General features: G+C 39.7%; 3 protein-coding genes across 10 annotated transcripts in view; 1 reads left to right on the plus strand and 2 right to left on the minus strand.

The window, feature by feature from the left end:
* The window catches only part of LOC115245315 (unconventional myosin-XVIIIa), a 50,700-nt gene extending 42,803 nt beyond the window's left edge, over positions 1–7,897 (minus strand). The window contains exons 1-4 of one of the 8 annotated variants that reach the window (XM_029823583.1): positions 7,335–7,897; positions 4,621–5,265; positions 3,213–3,854; positions 2,279–2,746 (exon numbers count right to left, since the gene is read on the minus strand). In XM_029823583.1, coding sequence (XP_029679443.1) covers positions 2,279–2,746; positions 3,213–3,854; positions 4,621–4,755 — 1,245 coding nt within the window. In that variant the 5' untranslated portion in view covers positions 4,756–5,265; positions 7,335–7,897. Of the gene's footprint in view, positions 1–2,278; positions 2,747–3,212; positions 3,855–4,620 lie in introns of all 8 variants that reach the window. The other 7 variants (XM_029823582.1, XM_029823581.1, XM_029823579.1 and 4 more) reach the window with 7 other exon arrangements.
* A 302-nt stretch (positions 7,898–8,199) lies between these two features.
* On the plus strand, positions 8,200–10,177 carry LOC115245326 (MTRF1L release factor glutamine methyltransferase). Its single transcript, XM_029823606.1, has 5 exons — positions 8,200–8,645; positions 8,948–9,036; positions 9,148–9,361; positions 9,489–9,742; positions 9,817–10,177. Exons 1-5 carry the CDS (start codon positions 8,385–8,387, stop codon positions 10,058–10,060), a joined length of 1,062 nt encoding a protein of 353 aa, XP_029679466.1. The 5' UTR covers positions 8,200–8,384; the 3' UTR covers positions 10,061–10,177.
* Positions 10,178–10,407: 230 nt separating this feature from the next.
* LOC115245321 lies at positions 10,408–16,258 on the minus strand. Its single transcript, XM_029823592.1, has 7 exons — positions 16,060–16,258; positions 13,317–13,629; positions 12,908–13,085; positions 12,103–12,844; positions 11,766–12,025; positions 11,114–11,295; positions 10,408–10,919 (listed from the first exon to the last, which is right to left on the minus strand). The coding sequence occupies exons 1-7, from the start codon at positions 16,184–16,186 to the stop codon at positions 10,640–10,642; spliced, it is 2,082 nt and encodes a 693-aa protein (XP_029679452.1). The 5' UTR covers positions 16,187–16,258; the 3' UTR covers positions 10,408–10,639.
* Between the last annotated feature and the right edge of the window lie 459 nt (positions 16,259–16,717).

Genomic DNA, 16,717 nt, shown 5'->3' on the forward strand with positions numbered 1-16,717 from the left:
GAAAGAGAAAAAGAGAACACGAGGACCGGATCTCTCACGTACATATATTGAGAGACTTGCAACACACAATAGATATAGCCTTCTCCAATATTTACCGTTTACCATTCGGTAGCCATTCAATTCCAGCGATGACAGATGGAAATTGCGAGTTGAAGTAGATAAAAACGCACACACGCTCTAATGTACCACGAATATGACGGCAATTTTGAGAGCATTAGCTTATTCAGAAAGATATTTTGTGTGCATGTGTGACAAGAATTAAAAATTGCAAAAGATTCTAAATCTTGTTGAAGAATCTCTAGCGAAAAATATGCAAGTTCTGACACACCCTGTATGCAGCACATAACACGCTCAGCTTGTGAGCGAATTACATCCGGTTTTTCCCCCTCTGCGTCTATCGCTCTCGTTCTAACGCTTATTTCCTTTCTCTTTTACTCATCCTCTTACATGCCTAGCATTTTCGGGTATCTATGTGTTTGAGTTGAGAAATTCTCAAGTTCTTTGTGAGTTTTGGACAAATAAACCTGATCATCATTATCGTCTATTTTTCTATCATCATGACTACTTCCACCTTCGCTGCTGCACATTGTTTTCTAGAAAGGAATGCATTTACGATGATGCGGTACGGAGACGCGCGTATATCGATCCTTCGACGTTGCCCGATTGCGCGTTGATGCACAAAATCTCTGAAATAACCGTACAATCCACCCCGGAGATTACATTCTGCGCGTGTGACGCGCAGTGAAAGGGAGAACGGTGCAAACGGACAACACATAGCGGAATTGCACACATTTTGTTTCTGCCGCTGGAATGCGGCGGCATTTTTAGAATTCCACGCGACTACAAGACAAGGTTAAATACACCACGCCGCCCCCTTATACCTTTTCGTTTTGCAGATTCGAGCGGACTCACCATTTGACTTCTCTTTATGAGACGCGTGCCGTCAAGATAGATTTTTGGCCCGGCGGTGACAACAAAAGAGAAGATCGGATTCTCGGTAAGGCTGCTATTTTCACACGACAGTATCGCTTCCCCCTTTGAGTATAGTTTTATTAGCGGGACAGTGACTCACTATCCCACTATATTCGTTGCTAGCAGTGGCAATGAACCAGCCGACATGGCACGACAATCACCGGTCCTACTAGACGCTCATCCGTTTTGCGCATTCACTCACTTTTAACGACACAATGCAGCGAGCATCAATGAAACTGATGTAGTTTTCTCTCTCTCTCTCTCTCTCTCTCTCTCTCTCTCTTTCATACTAATATCATTTATTGTGAGATGTAAAAATATGGATTTTTTTCACTTTTAATAAAAAATTGATAAAATTATTTAAAAAATTAAAATGTTTTATTGAGTAAAAAAATATTCAGCTGTCTCATATTCTCTGATTAAAATCAAAATGTAATTATAAATTGAAATGAAATATCGCGTCAGAGTTGATGTCATTTAATAGAACGCAATGCGTTTCGTCGCTACATATCAAAGGTCTACAAAACGGCACTCGACCGACCCCTTTCTATGACTTAAGGATTCCTCGGTACCTTTCACCACGTTCGGTATTGATTTTGCTGTGCGATACCGAACGACATCCACACGCGTTTTCCAAGCAATGTCTTAAGAAAATCCAAGGCCAGTCACGACGATCGCGATAATGAGAGATAAGCGAACGATAAGCTAATAGTTATCGTTACCGGTTGATAATTAAACATAAGGTCGTTGCAGCATGGTGTCGTCACACCACACGGACCGTTTGAATGATTACCTTCCGGTAAATATGAAATTTTAAATCGCGCTTATGTTAATAAGCTTCGTTGCTGCACGTTTGGGAAGAGAAAGGTTCGTTTACAGGGTACGAGAAATCGATATTATTCGACGCGACCGGTACGGTTTATAGAAGAGAAAAGGATGAGGTATAGAGAGTACTATCGCTTACGCAATGTCTAAGGTACGCTCCGAGCATTCTCATCGTTTGACTCTGAGACGCCTTCGTAACAAATCTAACACAAATAGAAGTCTTTCTCTAGGTAGATAAAAAATCTCTATCTGTGCATCCCGCGTCATCCCAAATAATCTTACATGAAAGAAAAAAGATATTGCTCTGCAAAATACATTATATTGATTTTTTTGTTTCTTTTTTTTTTTTTTTTTTGTTTTAGTATATTGATCCAAACGTTTTGTAACACACATAATATTTTTAAACATATAAAATTATTATTTCAAAATGATGAAATGTGCAATTATTATACGAGCTAAATTACGCTAAAGTGAGAATTACCTTCACAGTGACGCTGCTGGCGGAGCTCTTGATGAGATCGATAATCTCCTCGCGGGATTTGTCGTCGACGTTAATCCCATTGACCTCGATCAGCCTGTCACCGGGCAATAGACCCGTGTCATTGTTATGCTGGACCAGAGCGCCGGGTTCGGCGAAGATTACCGGTCTCATCTGCGTAACGCCGTTTGCCGCACGTTCGACGATCACCGCGCGACGAAGGGAAAAGCCGAAATCGTTTCGCGGCGGTGGCTGCCTCTGAATGGTGAGTTCCCTTGGTTCGGGTAACTCGAGCGGCACGAGCTCTGGCAGCTGCAGCTCGATCCCCTGCTCCTCGAAAGAGACAGACGAGCGCCACCTCGAGAAACCCTGGGACTCGCCGACGGGCGACAGGCTAAATGGCGGCGTGGCAAAACTCGAGTTTGTCGTGTCCGTCAAGGAATCCGCGGATGGACTAGCACTAGTGACAACCTAAATATATCGAGAAGATGTTTTATTACATGATTAAAAATAACTTGATTTAAACAGTCACTGGAAATGAAAACATCACAAAGCAAAGTCTGAAATCATAAAATGTCAATGATAAATTTATTTGTCAGAGAAAATTAAAATAACGATTATTGAAAGTTATCCAAGTTTGAAATTATAATACGTGATAAAAATTCACGATACAGATATTTAATTAAAATAATTCTGTGTGTTATATCGCAAAAAAGAAAGAATATTTTGATGATCATACGCAAAGTGTAAATTATGAAAGGCACAATTCGCTTTTGCTCGTTATTTCGAAGGAACTTTTTTACCATCGTCTGTTTACGTCAAATTATGAACAGACCCGTCATCAGTGTCTTATTATTTGAAAATAACTGTAATAATCGAGTTTCACATTGCAGCTGTAACGCGCGAATCGGAAAGAGAAAGCGAAATGTTATCTAACCTGCAACAGTTTGGCGTCGATTTGATGATGCTGCTGCTGTTGCTGAACGGTCTGTTGCGGCGTAGAGGCCACGCGCCACGTGGTCTGACACACCGTCTCCTCCTCGCTGCAGGCCTCGTCTTTGTTCAGGACGCTGTTGAAATGCGTCGGCACATTTTGATAGGCTATCACCTCATTCTGAAGGGTGTTCCTCACTAGCAGATTGCTGGCTTCCTGGTAACTCGTCTCGGTGCCGTTCGGCAACGCGTTCTCCTCCGAAAGAACGCTCACGACGCCGCTGTTGATGCTCAATCGAGGCCCCTTGAGGATCCCTCGCTTGGGCGGCTTCGGCGGCAATGGCGGCAAATTCTTGCCACCCGCATGACTCATCGTCGTCGACGATGTGGTTGTGGTCATCGTTAGTGAGGTGAGAGACGCTTCCGACGAGTCGCTCTGCATCAAACCGTCGGGTGTTCTCACGCTAGACCAACTACTGGTACCGGCGCTGATCGTCGAGCCTGGACCCGAGTCTGCATTCTGCGTGGCGTCCAAAAGATCGCGGTCCAGATGCGCGAAAAACGACGCGCTGTAATCCGCTGTGATACCGCTCGGTAGCTTCTCTTTCTCCTTCCGGCGACCGGGAATCTTCAGTGATCTACGGACCTGTAACGAAATTCGTGGCAAGTAAGAAACGTTTTTATAGAGAATTTTTCCGGATAATCAGCTCCGAGAACATTGATCATGGATGGTGTCTTACGATTTTTCTCAAGAGACCTTTCTTATTTTTTGTCGTATGATGCGATTGCGACGACGCGTTCTTCATATCGCAGAATAATTTTGCAATTTTCACTTCGTGTAACGAATGCGTACTTCGCGACCGATACTTTTTATCGCGTGAAACCACATCCAACCGGCGACAAAACTGAGTCTACAGAAAAGAACGAAAGTTTTTCAAAACAAAATCTTTTCTGCGCCAATAGTCTTGTATATATTCTAATTTAAAAAATTTCTCACGAATAATATTACTATCTTTATAATAAATTCATTTCTTTAAAAAGCGATATATAATATATTTATTGCGTTAATTTAAATACGCAGGTTATTAATTACATTAATCTGAGGAAAGCTCGCGAAAAACCTTACTGCCTCTCGGTATCGACAACTCGTTTACGGCGATAAAAAACTCGAACAAGATATCAATATCTTTGTGCAACTCGCGTAAATCCACGTGCAATATCAGTATACACCCACTTTATTATTGGAAGATGCGATAACCAAACGAGTATACATCGCAAGTTCAATATGAAAACCAAGTCACCGGCGAAACGTACCGTTATTAAGACTTAATTGTTATACATACGCGTACGATAGATAAGACTATGGACAATATTAAAAGCAGGTTGTTCCTTGGCAAGAACAATGTTCTCACCTCGTCCAATCGCAGGAGCTCCTCCGCGGACATGCTGCTGCGATCGCGTTTCTTGACATCCTTCCGTTCCTTCTTCTCGCGCTTCCGCTTCTCCTTGTCGTCTTTCTCCGCGGTCTTCTTCATAAAGTTAAACATCTTCCTCACTCGTTAAACGTCCCCAAACCGAACGCGAGAAAGAGATAACATACGAGATATCTCGTTTCTCGATTGCTTGAACGTGCTTGACGTGCGACCTTACGCGACGCAATCGCGGACAGTCTCGATTTCTCGCACCTCGTAGCATATATACATGTATGTATTACGTATATATCACAGTGTGTGTATATGTGTGTGATCACAGTACCGTCCGTGGAAACAACCGGCGAACGTGTATCGTGAGTCGTGATTCGCGATTGAGCTATCGACGTTATTGGCCGTACGTGGCGCGTCAAATCGCGAACATCGCCTCGTCACCGCTGCCGCGATGCCCGACACTTACAATGATCCGAAAAGAAGCGGCCGTTTGTCACGATTCGTTCCGCGATAAGCTCGGTCCTGCATCCGAGAAAGCTTCCACCAACGCTCCGGCTCGCTCCGAAGCGTATCGGTGCACCCTATCGACCGGCAATGGCGCGACGTTCATCGAGTTACTCTCAGGATCGTCACCTGGAATTCATCGGAGAAAACTCGTCATTTACAAAAATCATTGCATTTTTGAACGGTGATTCGCGCGATCAAGATTAAAGATTCACGCGGTGCAAGTTTCAGTGATGCACTTGGTACGAATATAAAGCCTCTCTCTGTCATCGACATCGTATTCCCTTGATATAATTAATGCGTACCGGTCTCTCGACCGAAGATCGCCCGAATGTACGCAAGGGTGTGAACCAAACTGCTTCTTCATGACTGGATGCTTCTAGCATTCGAGACTGCGAGGTATGCGGAAACGGGGCGGCGGCGAACTCTCTCGTTCGTTAACACACCGGCGGGAGAAGCGGCGATAACGCAATCGTTGTTTGGTGCAAAGGAGGCTTTTTCTCTCTTTCTTTCTCTTTTTATTGCTCGCGAAACCCGCTAATACGCACTGTTCACGTTTTTGTTGTCGCAGAGTCAGCGAAATAAGAAAGTTGTCGAATAGTGCATTATCCGACCAATTACCTCGGCGATTATCGACGTGCGCGTTCGTTATTGCGTATTAGAAATAAAATTGAATAATTAGTTATCTAATTGCGATTCAATTAGAAAAGGCTGCATTTTTTCTCATATATGATAGATATTACGTAGAATGCGATGCATCGAGTGAGCCTTCATATTCCCATCATTCACATTTGCATGACCTCGCGGAAAGCGATTAAGAAGTCATAACTGGATCCTGAAACCTACGAGAGCGTAGAAAATTAGAAAGGTGACAATTAACTATTACTAACGTAAAGACATACATTCCAGTCACATTTTAATTATATGTTCTTATACACACTTTCTCGTACGTGTACCAGAAGAGAAGATAATTTAAATGTAATCGAAACATGCGGAAGTGTGCATTATGCAAACGATCTTACATCATTAAACTATCCACATGGAAATGCGTACGACACGTTGGCAATAAAATAAATATCTATGCACGTAATATTCTTTATTATCGCGTGTGACGTTCGCAACACCGGCGTTATTCGCTCCGCGGGGTGTAAACGGCAGGCTCGTTTTCCACCACACCTTATTCCATATTCTTCGTTCAAGGGCGGCTCGGAAAATCCCGTTGGTCTACGCCGGCGAATCCACGGACGTATCGATCGATCATTCGTACACTGATTCGTGTACAGCGCGCTCGTTGCCGGCGTATTTTTCGGAGCACGCGGACTGCTCCGAAAATCTCGCGATCGCGATCAACGCATCGATTCACTCCGATTCGAGTACGCTGCAAAAGGAATGAATAAAGAACAATAAAAGTTTTACTATTATCAGACAATTATTTTGTATAAGGAAAGGGTTTTAGATTTATTCAATGAACCGCTAGAAAAAAATCTGAATCTCAATAAGCTTTGAATCCTGAAAGCTCTGTAGAAATTTAGCAGGATTTTATTAAAAGCCTCGAATTTTTTTTCGATAGAAACTACACGCGAATACCGGCGAATTTCTCAAGTCATGCGACCTTTCCAACGAGTTATTCGAAATATCTTGCAGCGATCGATGCTCGCTGCACTTTACGCTTTGCTACGAAAAGCGCGTGCGGCGTTTTTATTTTACGCTCAAGAGGTAGGTAGGTCCTAGTCTCGGAGAAGGCGTCCTACCTACCTACGGGGTTCGACGAGGCGCATCGATCGTCCAAATCTAGGAGAAGCGTGGCTGCCCGTTGTATCTTGACACGGACTAGTATTTATTGTTCCGAAACTGACAGCGAGCCAGACGTGCGTGCATGCATGCGTGCGGGATTCCGGGACACGCATTACATCAACAACCCCACCGCCACTTCACACACGGATATCCACGACGCACGCTCGCGCTTCGCGAGACTCCCGCTGATGATGATAGTGATGATCAGCACACCCAGGACGGCCTCGCCTGGTCGACCTGATCGACCCGCGCGAGAGCTGGTTCGCCGCAACTCCAGCACTTTAACGAACCACAAGCCAAGATTGGATCTCGGTCGACCTTCTCGCAGTGCAACGCCGATAAGTGCATCAGCCGAGTGTTCAGCAGCGGCGCTCTTTAAACGCGTTGGTACTCGGTGCACTCACCGCGACACGGAGAAGGACTGTCATGGCAGCGTGGATTGGGAGCGGGGCCGGTGGCGACTGCTAGCGCCTTTGACCAGACAACGGTCTGTTTAGCCAGCACCATCATTTTCCAGACAGCTATACTCTCGTATCCGCGCATGCGTGCGCGGTCTTTAGACCTTTCGATCCGCTGGCCGAGCACGGCTTTAGCGGCATCTTCTAAAGCAGACCAGGTCTTTGACTTCGTCTCTGGCCGTTTTCTGAGAAAAGGAAGTGATTTCACCATCAGTCGGTTGGAAAATCAGATAGACATGAGTTCTGATGGAAGGAAAGAATAAGCAATTGATACCTCAATGTGCTTCGATGGATACAGTATAACAATGTGACTTGATAATAATTAAATATATAAAATCGATGAAAGAATTAAGTAATTAGTAGCTTAATTGTATAGTGCATTTTCTAAAAAAAAAAAAAAACAAAAAACTAATAACATAACAGTTTTTGTCGGAACGTATAAAGCTATTCTGTTGATAATGTTATTTTTGAAAAATATTATTTTACGTCTATACTGCGTATATGTATAAAATATAATTCTGTTGTATTATTCTCTATATTTGGAGCACCTTGTACTGATTTTTTATACATTGTAAAAAAAAAAAACAACAAAAAACTAATAACATAACAGTTTTTGTCGGAACGTATAAAGCTATTCTGTTGATAATGTTATTTTTGAAAAATATTATTTTACGTCTATACTGCGTATATGTATAAAATATAATTCTGTTGTATTATTATCTATATTTGGAACACCTTGTACTGATTTTTTATACATTGTCTTATCCTTTGTGTACTATTGTGTGATATTACTTCGTCTTGTATAGTCGATAAACGTTCAACTGATCTTTGTCTCGCTAGCTGGCAGCAGTTTCTGTACATAACAAAACTTAAAACACGTGTATAATTTCCGATGAATCTCTAACATGGTCTATCAGCTCGTGGCATAACACAGTGACATCTGCTAACATCTTAAATGTGTATTTTACAGCTTTTGCAGCGTCTAATAGAAACATCATGTGGTGTCGGAGTATTGTGAAGACGCGTACTGTCTTCAGTAATCCGTCCATATCTACCTATGTGCAATATTTGTCGATTAACAGTCTCAACTTTGTCACGTTGAGACATCCAGTGCGACGGTCGTTTAGTTCGAATGCGTGTGAATGTACCGTCGGCGATGTTATTGATCAATGGAGTCGCCGATTTGAGACCGAGGGCATAACGGAGCCGGTAGAGTCGATAGAGCACATAGTGGCGCATGTTATAGGAACCAAGAAGGTGATATCGCTATTTTTTTCAATGTGAAATTGATTGATAATTAGTTTTACGTACGTATTTTGTTCAACGCGTGCGCGTTCTACTGTTATATTTTTCGCTTGAAATTATTGGAGCAGCATTTTGGCGCGAATTTTATGACTAAGAATTAATATTATTGAATTTTATGACTGTTATATTTCCTAAATATATTCACTGCTTTAAAAAAAATTAATACTGAAATTTAATTCTTTCTCTTTAATAAAGTGCATTTTTAGATTTTGTTAGACAATTTTTCTAATTTTCTCTTATTATTATATTTACAGATAATAGATATTTTGAACGTCAGGAATGATCGACTCAATGCCAGCCAGATCGAAAAATTGGAGTCGTTGTGCGAATGTCGGTTATCGAGGTAAGAGGTCCTTAAAAGAGCCCATTATGATCTATGTATATATATATATATATATTGGACCCTACTTTGCGAAGTCGTCCGCGCTCGCTCATCAACGCCGAGTCCTTGCAGAATGCCAGTTCAGTATATTATCGGCGAGTGGGATTTTCGGGACATCACCGTGAAACTCGTGCCACCAATTTTCATTCCTCGTCCGGAGACGGAAATATTGGTAGACTTTGCATTGAAGAGACTGAGTTCGTCGCGACTCGATAGTTGCGAAATCCTGGAAATCGGTTGCGGCTCAGGTGCAATATCATTGGCTCTCGCTCACGCTTGTAAAAAGGTGTACATAACGTGCTATGACGTTATCGTGATACTTTACGTATTTTACATTGCTAAATCAATCAATAATTAACAGAATTTGATGTATATATGATGTGATATGTATATATAATGTATATTTTTTCCAGATCAAATGCACAGCGATTGATGCAAGTCCTCATGCGTGCAATTTAACCATGACTAATCGGGACGAATTAAACTTGACGAATCGAATCACAGTGATACACGCAACTTTAAAATCGGACGCAACTGTTGAAGTTTCCAAGAAATTGAATGGTGCCAGTGATGTGGATCTGAATTCAAGATCGTTCGATTTCGTAATCAGTAACCCGCCTTACGTGCCGACGAAAAACATACCAAAACTGCAACCCGAGATAAGGATGTAATATACAAAGTATAATTGCAAATTTTTTAGTAGTTATAAATAATTTATAATGTCATTTATATTATACGCAGTTATGAGGATCTCAGGGCATTGGATGGCGGCGACGATGGACTAAAAGTAATCAAGCCGCTTTTAAAATACACCGCCAGAGTATTAAAACCTGGCGGACGTCTCTTTCTGGAAGTTGATTCTACTCATCCCGAATATATACAATTTTTCACAAATAAATATCCTGTCTTCAAGCTCCATCACGAACATACATACAAAGATTTTTGTAATAACGATCGTTTTGTGGAAGTAGTAAAAGTTGCCTGAAGACGCAACTCGTGAAGACACACATACACACATATGTTTGCTATTCTGATGAAATTAATTTTATATATGTGATTATTTTGTATATATATGTATATAGAATAAATTTAATTAAATAATCACACGAGTTATACATATTATATAAGTTTATTTTGTATTTCAGTTATAAATATGTTTCTCTAAATATGTTGGACGGATTGGAGTTACAAGATAGTTAATCTTGCAATTAATATCTTTCGTAATTTTTTAAATCATATATAAATCAAACTAATTATTTATGCTTGTATAAAGGTTATAAATATATTCTACACACACACACACACACATATATATATATATGTAGCGTTGAAACTATGGAATGATCTGTCTTCTGCGAAATGATAGCGCTTTCATTATGACATATGTGAAATGATTTCATTTTACATTATAGTGAAAAAGTTCGATGTCGAGTTACAAAATTTTTTGGTAAAAGTTTATCAAATATATACATCGTTTTTTAATTCTTAAGATTGATATATCACTTTGTGAGAGTATTTAATCGAGAATATTTATCGCAACCCCTATTTATATTTATGCGCTCTATTAAGGCGAAAACTTTTCGAGTTCTTTCTTGATCGACGCAATCAAGGGTACCGCAGGATCTTCCGGTGGAAGTCTGCTGTCCGCCAATATACGCCTAGTATCCACTTCCGGTAAGTTCGGTCTGTGGAACGGACCTGCGCTAAGTGGCCTTGAACCCCAGGCATTGCGTGAATGAATTTGTTCAGCCTGGCCTGTCTCCGGAATATCCTCGTCGAGATCTCTGCGTGGTAACGATGTACGTGGTCGTGTTTTTATCTCCGTCGTTGGTGTTGCTACTGGACTGCATGATTATACAATTACTTTTACTATACTTACTAATGAAATATAATCATATACATATATGTATATATATATATATATATATGCATACATGTATAAGATACATTTTTATTATAAATTAAAATTAATGGAATATTAATAAAATTATTATTAATTTTTCTGTAAATATTAGTTGTCAGGAACTTTGTTGACTACCTTGCTTTCTTAACTGGATGTTCTTGAATATCCCAAGGGGTCGAACCGCGAATCTTTTTCGGTTCCTCGTCGTCGTCGCTGGAAACTTCGTGAATGCCCAATTCTAGACTATCGGGCGTGTCGGGGGTTATCGGAGTTCTGGATAAAGTTCGCGGAGTTTGTCGCTGACTGGTACCGTCCGTCTGCGAACAAGGGAGAGCTGCATAAAGGCGATGATATGCGATTCAAAGCGTAACAATTTACTCGACAGGGAAGGGAGTAATATTTCTGTTAGAATCAATATCGTCCCTGACATCGAGGAACCAAATTATCTTTCGTTTCGCAATTTCTCACGTCGTTTGTTGATTGTTCGCGTGCCGTAATGATTTTAACAATTTCAGGCTTATTTCCTTATGGTACCCCATAATCTTTAGTACGTGAGATAAGAATTTTAAAAATTATTAAATATTCTCTTTCTTGTATCTTTATGAGACACTTTTGCACGATATAATTTAGCAGATATATATTCATCGTTTTTATTAAATATTTTCCATACAATACAAATTTAAACTAATGTTTAAAATATATACATAAAGATTGATACACTTAATGTAGAAAATAATTTCTTTTTTATTTTGATATATATATAAAAAAAAAAAATCGTATTGAGTACCTTAATTTCGGTTTCCGACGTTGAAAATGCAGCGTTATCGAGACCAGGTGTCGTGGCTGCATATTCGCGTTCCTTCTTAAGGATACTTCTATTCGGCGGCGCAACGGCGGCACTATGTGCTCTCTTTTTTTTGGCGGCCAAGATCAAACCGGTGAGAACCAAGATTAGAAGAATGACACCCGCGCTAGCTGCACCGATCAGCAGCAGCCAGGCGTCCCTTTTTCTTGATAGAGCCAGAGGTCGACTCTCCTTCAAATAAGCTACGAATATAAAGTAATTTCTAATCCTCATGTTTTTTTTGTGAAGTTCTGTCTAGTAAAAGCTATTATTTACTCACGCTCGCTTTGAATAATCACCGGTGCGCCAAGTTCCAAGGCGACCTCCTGAGGCGAGAGAAGCGCCATGTCCCTCGCGGCCGTTTCAGCGGGAACAGGCTTATCATCGAGGTGAACCGAATAGATCAATCTCATCGCACCTCCTTCAATAACGCTCGTATTCTGCATTCTGACCTTTACGATTCCCGGAATCGAGCCATCTGCTAAACGCAATCTCGAGCGCATACCTGCACTCTCGTCGTCGCTCGATCGGTTGGAGACAAAATCGGTATTGGACTTTGAATCAGACTTCAAATTTATAGACGGTATCGATTCCCGCGGGATTTGCTCATTGGAATTATTAGTTTCATCGATATAAGTTGGATTGATAGTTGTAGGTTCGTCATCCGAAGGTAAAAATCTTATATCTCCCTTTAATGTTTTGATGATTTTTTTCAGAGCAAAATCTTCTTTCGTAGGTTTCTCGCGATCGTCCGTTGCGTCGACATCGAATGTCGGCAGCAACTTCGTCTTCGGCCTGGGAATTTCGATCATTCTCATGGACTTGATTTGGGAAACGTTTGGAAAATACAATTTGTTATCGTCGGTTATATTTGAAACGCTCGCTTCGGTTTCTTCGTGAATTGATGAGCTCTCGACGGTCCCGACGGTTAATTCGGACGATTGAGCTTTGGTTGCACTGACGGAAATCTCTTCTTGACGAACTTTTACTCGAGATAAAGTTTCAAAATGTTCCGGTATAACCTGCGCGTATCGAGAAGAATAAGAATCTTGAACGAAATTAACATCTAAATGCGCACATTTTACCTTTCGGTCAATTAATCCACGTAATAATGCGTCTCTTCGCGATCGTGGATCCGTTGACAGTAGACCAAGGTGACGTTGTTGTTGTCTGGAAAACGCGGTTCGATACAAGCGAGCTAAACGAAGCTCGACTTTGGGCGGTACGGCTTCACCTGGTCGAAGAACCGTCAATAGCCAGTATCTATTAATGTAAATATTTAATTATATTTTTTGTTATCCTTACATTATAAATGATATTTATCTTATTAATATTTATGTTAGATTAATTTTACAAACGTATTATATCGGTTTATTTATTAAAATATTTTTTCTGTCACTTTTCTGTTTCTTATGTCGTAATACTTTAACTTAAAAAAAAAAAAAAAACATTTAATGTATATTATTTTATATAACATTAATTAGTTGCAGTTACCTTTGACCTGGATCATCTCCGATAAGGACTCCGATGCTTTGATCATCATCGTCTAATCTAGGTGTCGGTTCTATGCATGTGATACATTCCGGATTGTAAGTGTCTGGACGATGAGGCGATATAGGGTCTGATGGGCTTTTCTCGTCACTCGGAGTGTAAACTGTGACAGTATGAACGATCGTCTTTGTCTCGTAAAACGTTAAGCCCTGATTGGGATCTACCCATGGCGGCGCATCTTCCAGACCGGTCCAGAAGAAGTCTTGCAGATGCACCCGCCGTCCTGGTAGATGTTCGATCAGAATAATCTCGTCTTCTGTACACGAGCATTGATTTTATTTATATATGTTTATCTTTATTGCGTTTGTATAAAGTCTGATAAAAATATGGCTAATGGATGCATAAGAAAAAATTTATTATTGAAATTACAAAAGAATATTTCATTTAATTTTATTTCCCATCTCTCTGTGCTTTGAAGTTTTAAACATAAAATGCAATACATATGCCCACACAAATTTTAAGATATTATACATATGTATATAATATCTCAAATTACTGCCGTAATTTTTTAATATATTGTAGGATATGAATCTTTTTAATGTTGTGTAACGATTATGATAAGTATTAATAATTGTCATAAATTTAAAATTCGAGAGTTTCATGTTCTGTCAATGGAAACTTCGGTAAAGATTCTGCGAAGGAAACAGAACATGAGTGTATATACGTAGAGACTTTTCCACGAGGTACCTAGTCGATGAGGCCAACGACCGAACATCATGCGACTTATTGACGATGTCACGATAAGGCTAAAGATGAGCCCGATCATAATAGATGCGATAATAAAGACAAGGGATACAACATAGGAATAAATTCTCTATCACGCGATCACGTGACCAAAGCCCATGAAAGTTGTACAATCTATTTAAATGCGTGAGCAAAACTATTTTCGTTGCGACTACGGACGAGAAATATAATAGCTATCACTGTGTTTATTATGTTATTTTAAGCATTTTAATAATTAGAGGGTAATGTCCTCTTAAGCTAAAGTTTTACGTTAATTGTACGAGAAAAAAATCCACCTCATATATCTTAGCAAGCGACACGAGCTTCAGTATAAAATTGATTCTGCGTTGGATAATTTTTGCAACCGATCATCGCTGAAACTGTCGATCAATTATGACACTACGTGGAACACATCCATGATCTATTCTTCACGCGTATTTTTTTTGCGTTGTTACGACGACCTGGTTTCACGGTTCGTTTGACTTTCCGGTGCGTGGAAATATTGTTGTAAAGTTACGCGCATCCTGACTGCTCGAGTAATTCTGCAACTTTGTGTCTGCAAGGACGAGTAATTTGTCTTTATTTCGAAAAATTCGTCACAATTATCGAAAGAGAATATAATAATTCCGATATATAGCTTTTTTTTCACGTGAACATGTGCACATATACTATACACAATGTATCGTATATAAACACGAATGCATACTTTTTTTCCGTAACTGAACTGTATTCAATCATACCGTACGTACGCAGAGTTTATAGTCACGCGGTATATCTCAGGTATTTTTAGTACGTGACGGTAGTGTTAAATCGATAGAAAACGGAGCTCCTATGGTGAGAATGAGTTGAATTGATCGCTATTAATTCCCGTATACCGCGTTACTCATTCCATTGCATTCTCATTGATTTTTCTGTGAATTTACGAAGAACGAGTAAAATTACGTCGCGACTTCTCCGCGATATTTACACGTATCAAATCACTATATTCTTGATATAACTCGTGTTTTAAGAAAAATCTATTTTCTTCCGTCGATAACATCGATATGCAAATTTTATTTAAATATTACAAGATATTAATAAAAAAATTGTAATAAATCTCATCGCAAAACTACAATGGCACTCTCTTATATACCGTAATCAGGATAGTAGTACCGCGTCCGTACTTACTTCCACAAGCATGTGCCGATAATAATATTGATTACCTGCTAGAACGCACACCTACATGAGAGCGTTGAATTACTTAAGCTGTCTCACAGACTGGCGCCTAGTTGGCAATTTGCTCGATTTCAACTTATGCGGAATCGGTGACATCATTGACAACAAGAGGTCACCGGAAGAATACACCCCCGTGCGGAAATGAGATCACGAAACGCGCGGCACGTTGCTTGTATTTTTACGCGCACGTGTAGTGTCACGATGTGAAAAAAAGCTCACATCGAATCGATCGAGCACGTGGAACCACGCATACGCGATCTGCTCGCTGCCTGATTCACACACGCTTTTTATATATGTATATACGCGAATATGAAAATTTATCCCGCAAAACACCAGCGATATAAATTAAAAATATATGTGTGTTACACGTGAAATAAATTCGTATGCGTGTAATAATTTCAGCATAATTTATAAGGAACAGAATAAACATATCAAAAGAGGAATTAATTTCTTTAATAAGACCAATAAAATAAAAAACTTTGCAGCATACTAATATTTCAAATAACATCAACGCGAGTTGTATAAAATATATAAATACAAAAGATTTTAATTAAATTAAAAAGGTAAATCTAAAAGTAGTCTTTTGAAAGCCATTCTAAACATATAACTGAGCACATTGTAGCTTTATGCAAAATTATGCATAAAATATGCATTTCTTTATGTAATAAAATATTTATTACTATTTCGTACAGATTTTTGTTTATTTATAGTGATCTATTTTATAAATGTATCGCACTAGGTCACTGACCGGCACCTGGTGGCATGGATGCGAGCACTCTGGAGATATTGGAATTTTGCAGTAAGAAGATCGCAATCTGAACGACGGTCCCAAAAGACGCGGATAACGCTGCACGCAGTATACTGCATAGTAACATCGCGTCAAGCGCGCTCCGTTATACTGATTCGACTACAGGGTGTTCTACATGGATGAGTAATAAAATATTAGAGTGGGGTGGAGTTTGCGCAGAGTGGTGTATGTTGCGAGGATGAAAGGAAATAGCGTAAAATAACGATGCATGAATGGAAATACGAAAAAAGGTAGTCATTGACAGTTACTGATTATTTCGTTTCTTTCATATTCCAAATGCTTTTATATGCGAAATGCGAGTTTATACACAATCCGGTGGAGGGGCGGGATGGGTGGTTGAAGGGTTGCTCAAATTGTTATACTTTTTATCTGCCAATGCTATATACATACGACTACAGGGGGTATATCATGCTCAATAAATTATCTATAATAATAATACTAAACAATAATTTTTAATTAATTTGACAAGTTTAATTTAAAGTACATGTACAAATTCTTAAAGAATAAAAATTATCGCCTTCTTTAAGAGATCTTGGTATATGCATGATTTCACAACAATACAACTCTAAAAATTTAGATATAATAAGCATTGTAACTA

This window comes from Formica exsecta, unplaced genomic scaffold, assembly GCF_003651465.1.
Source record: "Formica exsecta isolate Colony F162 unplaced genomic scaffold, ASM365146v1 scaffold941, whole genome shotgun sequence".
Classification (NCBI taxonomy): Eukaryota; Metazoa; Arthropoda; class Insecta; order Hymenoptera; family Formicidae; genus Formica; species Formica exsecta.

Coding starts and splice junctions, on each gene's coding strand:
- LOC115245326 (XM_029823606.1), top strand. CDS start 8,385: ATGTGGTGTCGGAGTATTGTGAAGACGCGTACTGTCTTCAGTAATCCG. Junction 8,646..8,947: donor ATGTTATAGGAACCAAGAAG/GTGATATCGCTA, acceptor TTATATTTACAG/ATAATAGATATTTTGAACGT. Junction 9,037..9,147: donor TGCGAATGTCGGTTATCGAG/GTAAGAGGTCCT, acceptor GAGTCCTTGCAG/AATGCCAGTTCAGTATATTA.
- LOC115245321 (XM_029823592.1), bottom strand. CDS start 16,186: ATGTTACTATGCAGTATACTGCGTGCAGCGTTATCCGCGTCTTTTGGG. Junction 13,630..16,059: donor ATCCATGCCACCAGGTGCCG/GTCAGTGACCTA, acceptor GCTCGTGTACAG/AAGACGAGATTATTCTGATC. Junction 12,026..12,102: donor GGTGATTATTCAAAGCGAGC/GTGAGTAAATAA, acceptor TTATATTCGTAG/CTTATTTGAAGGAGAGTCGA.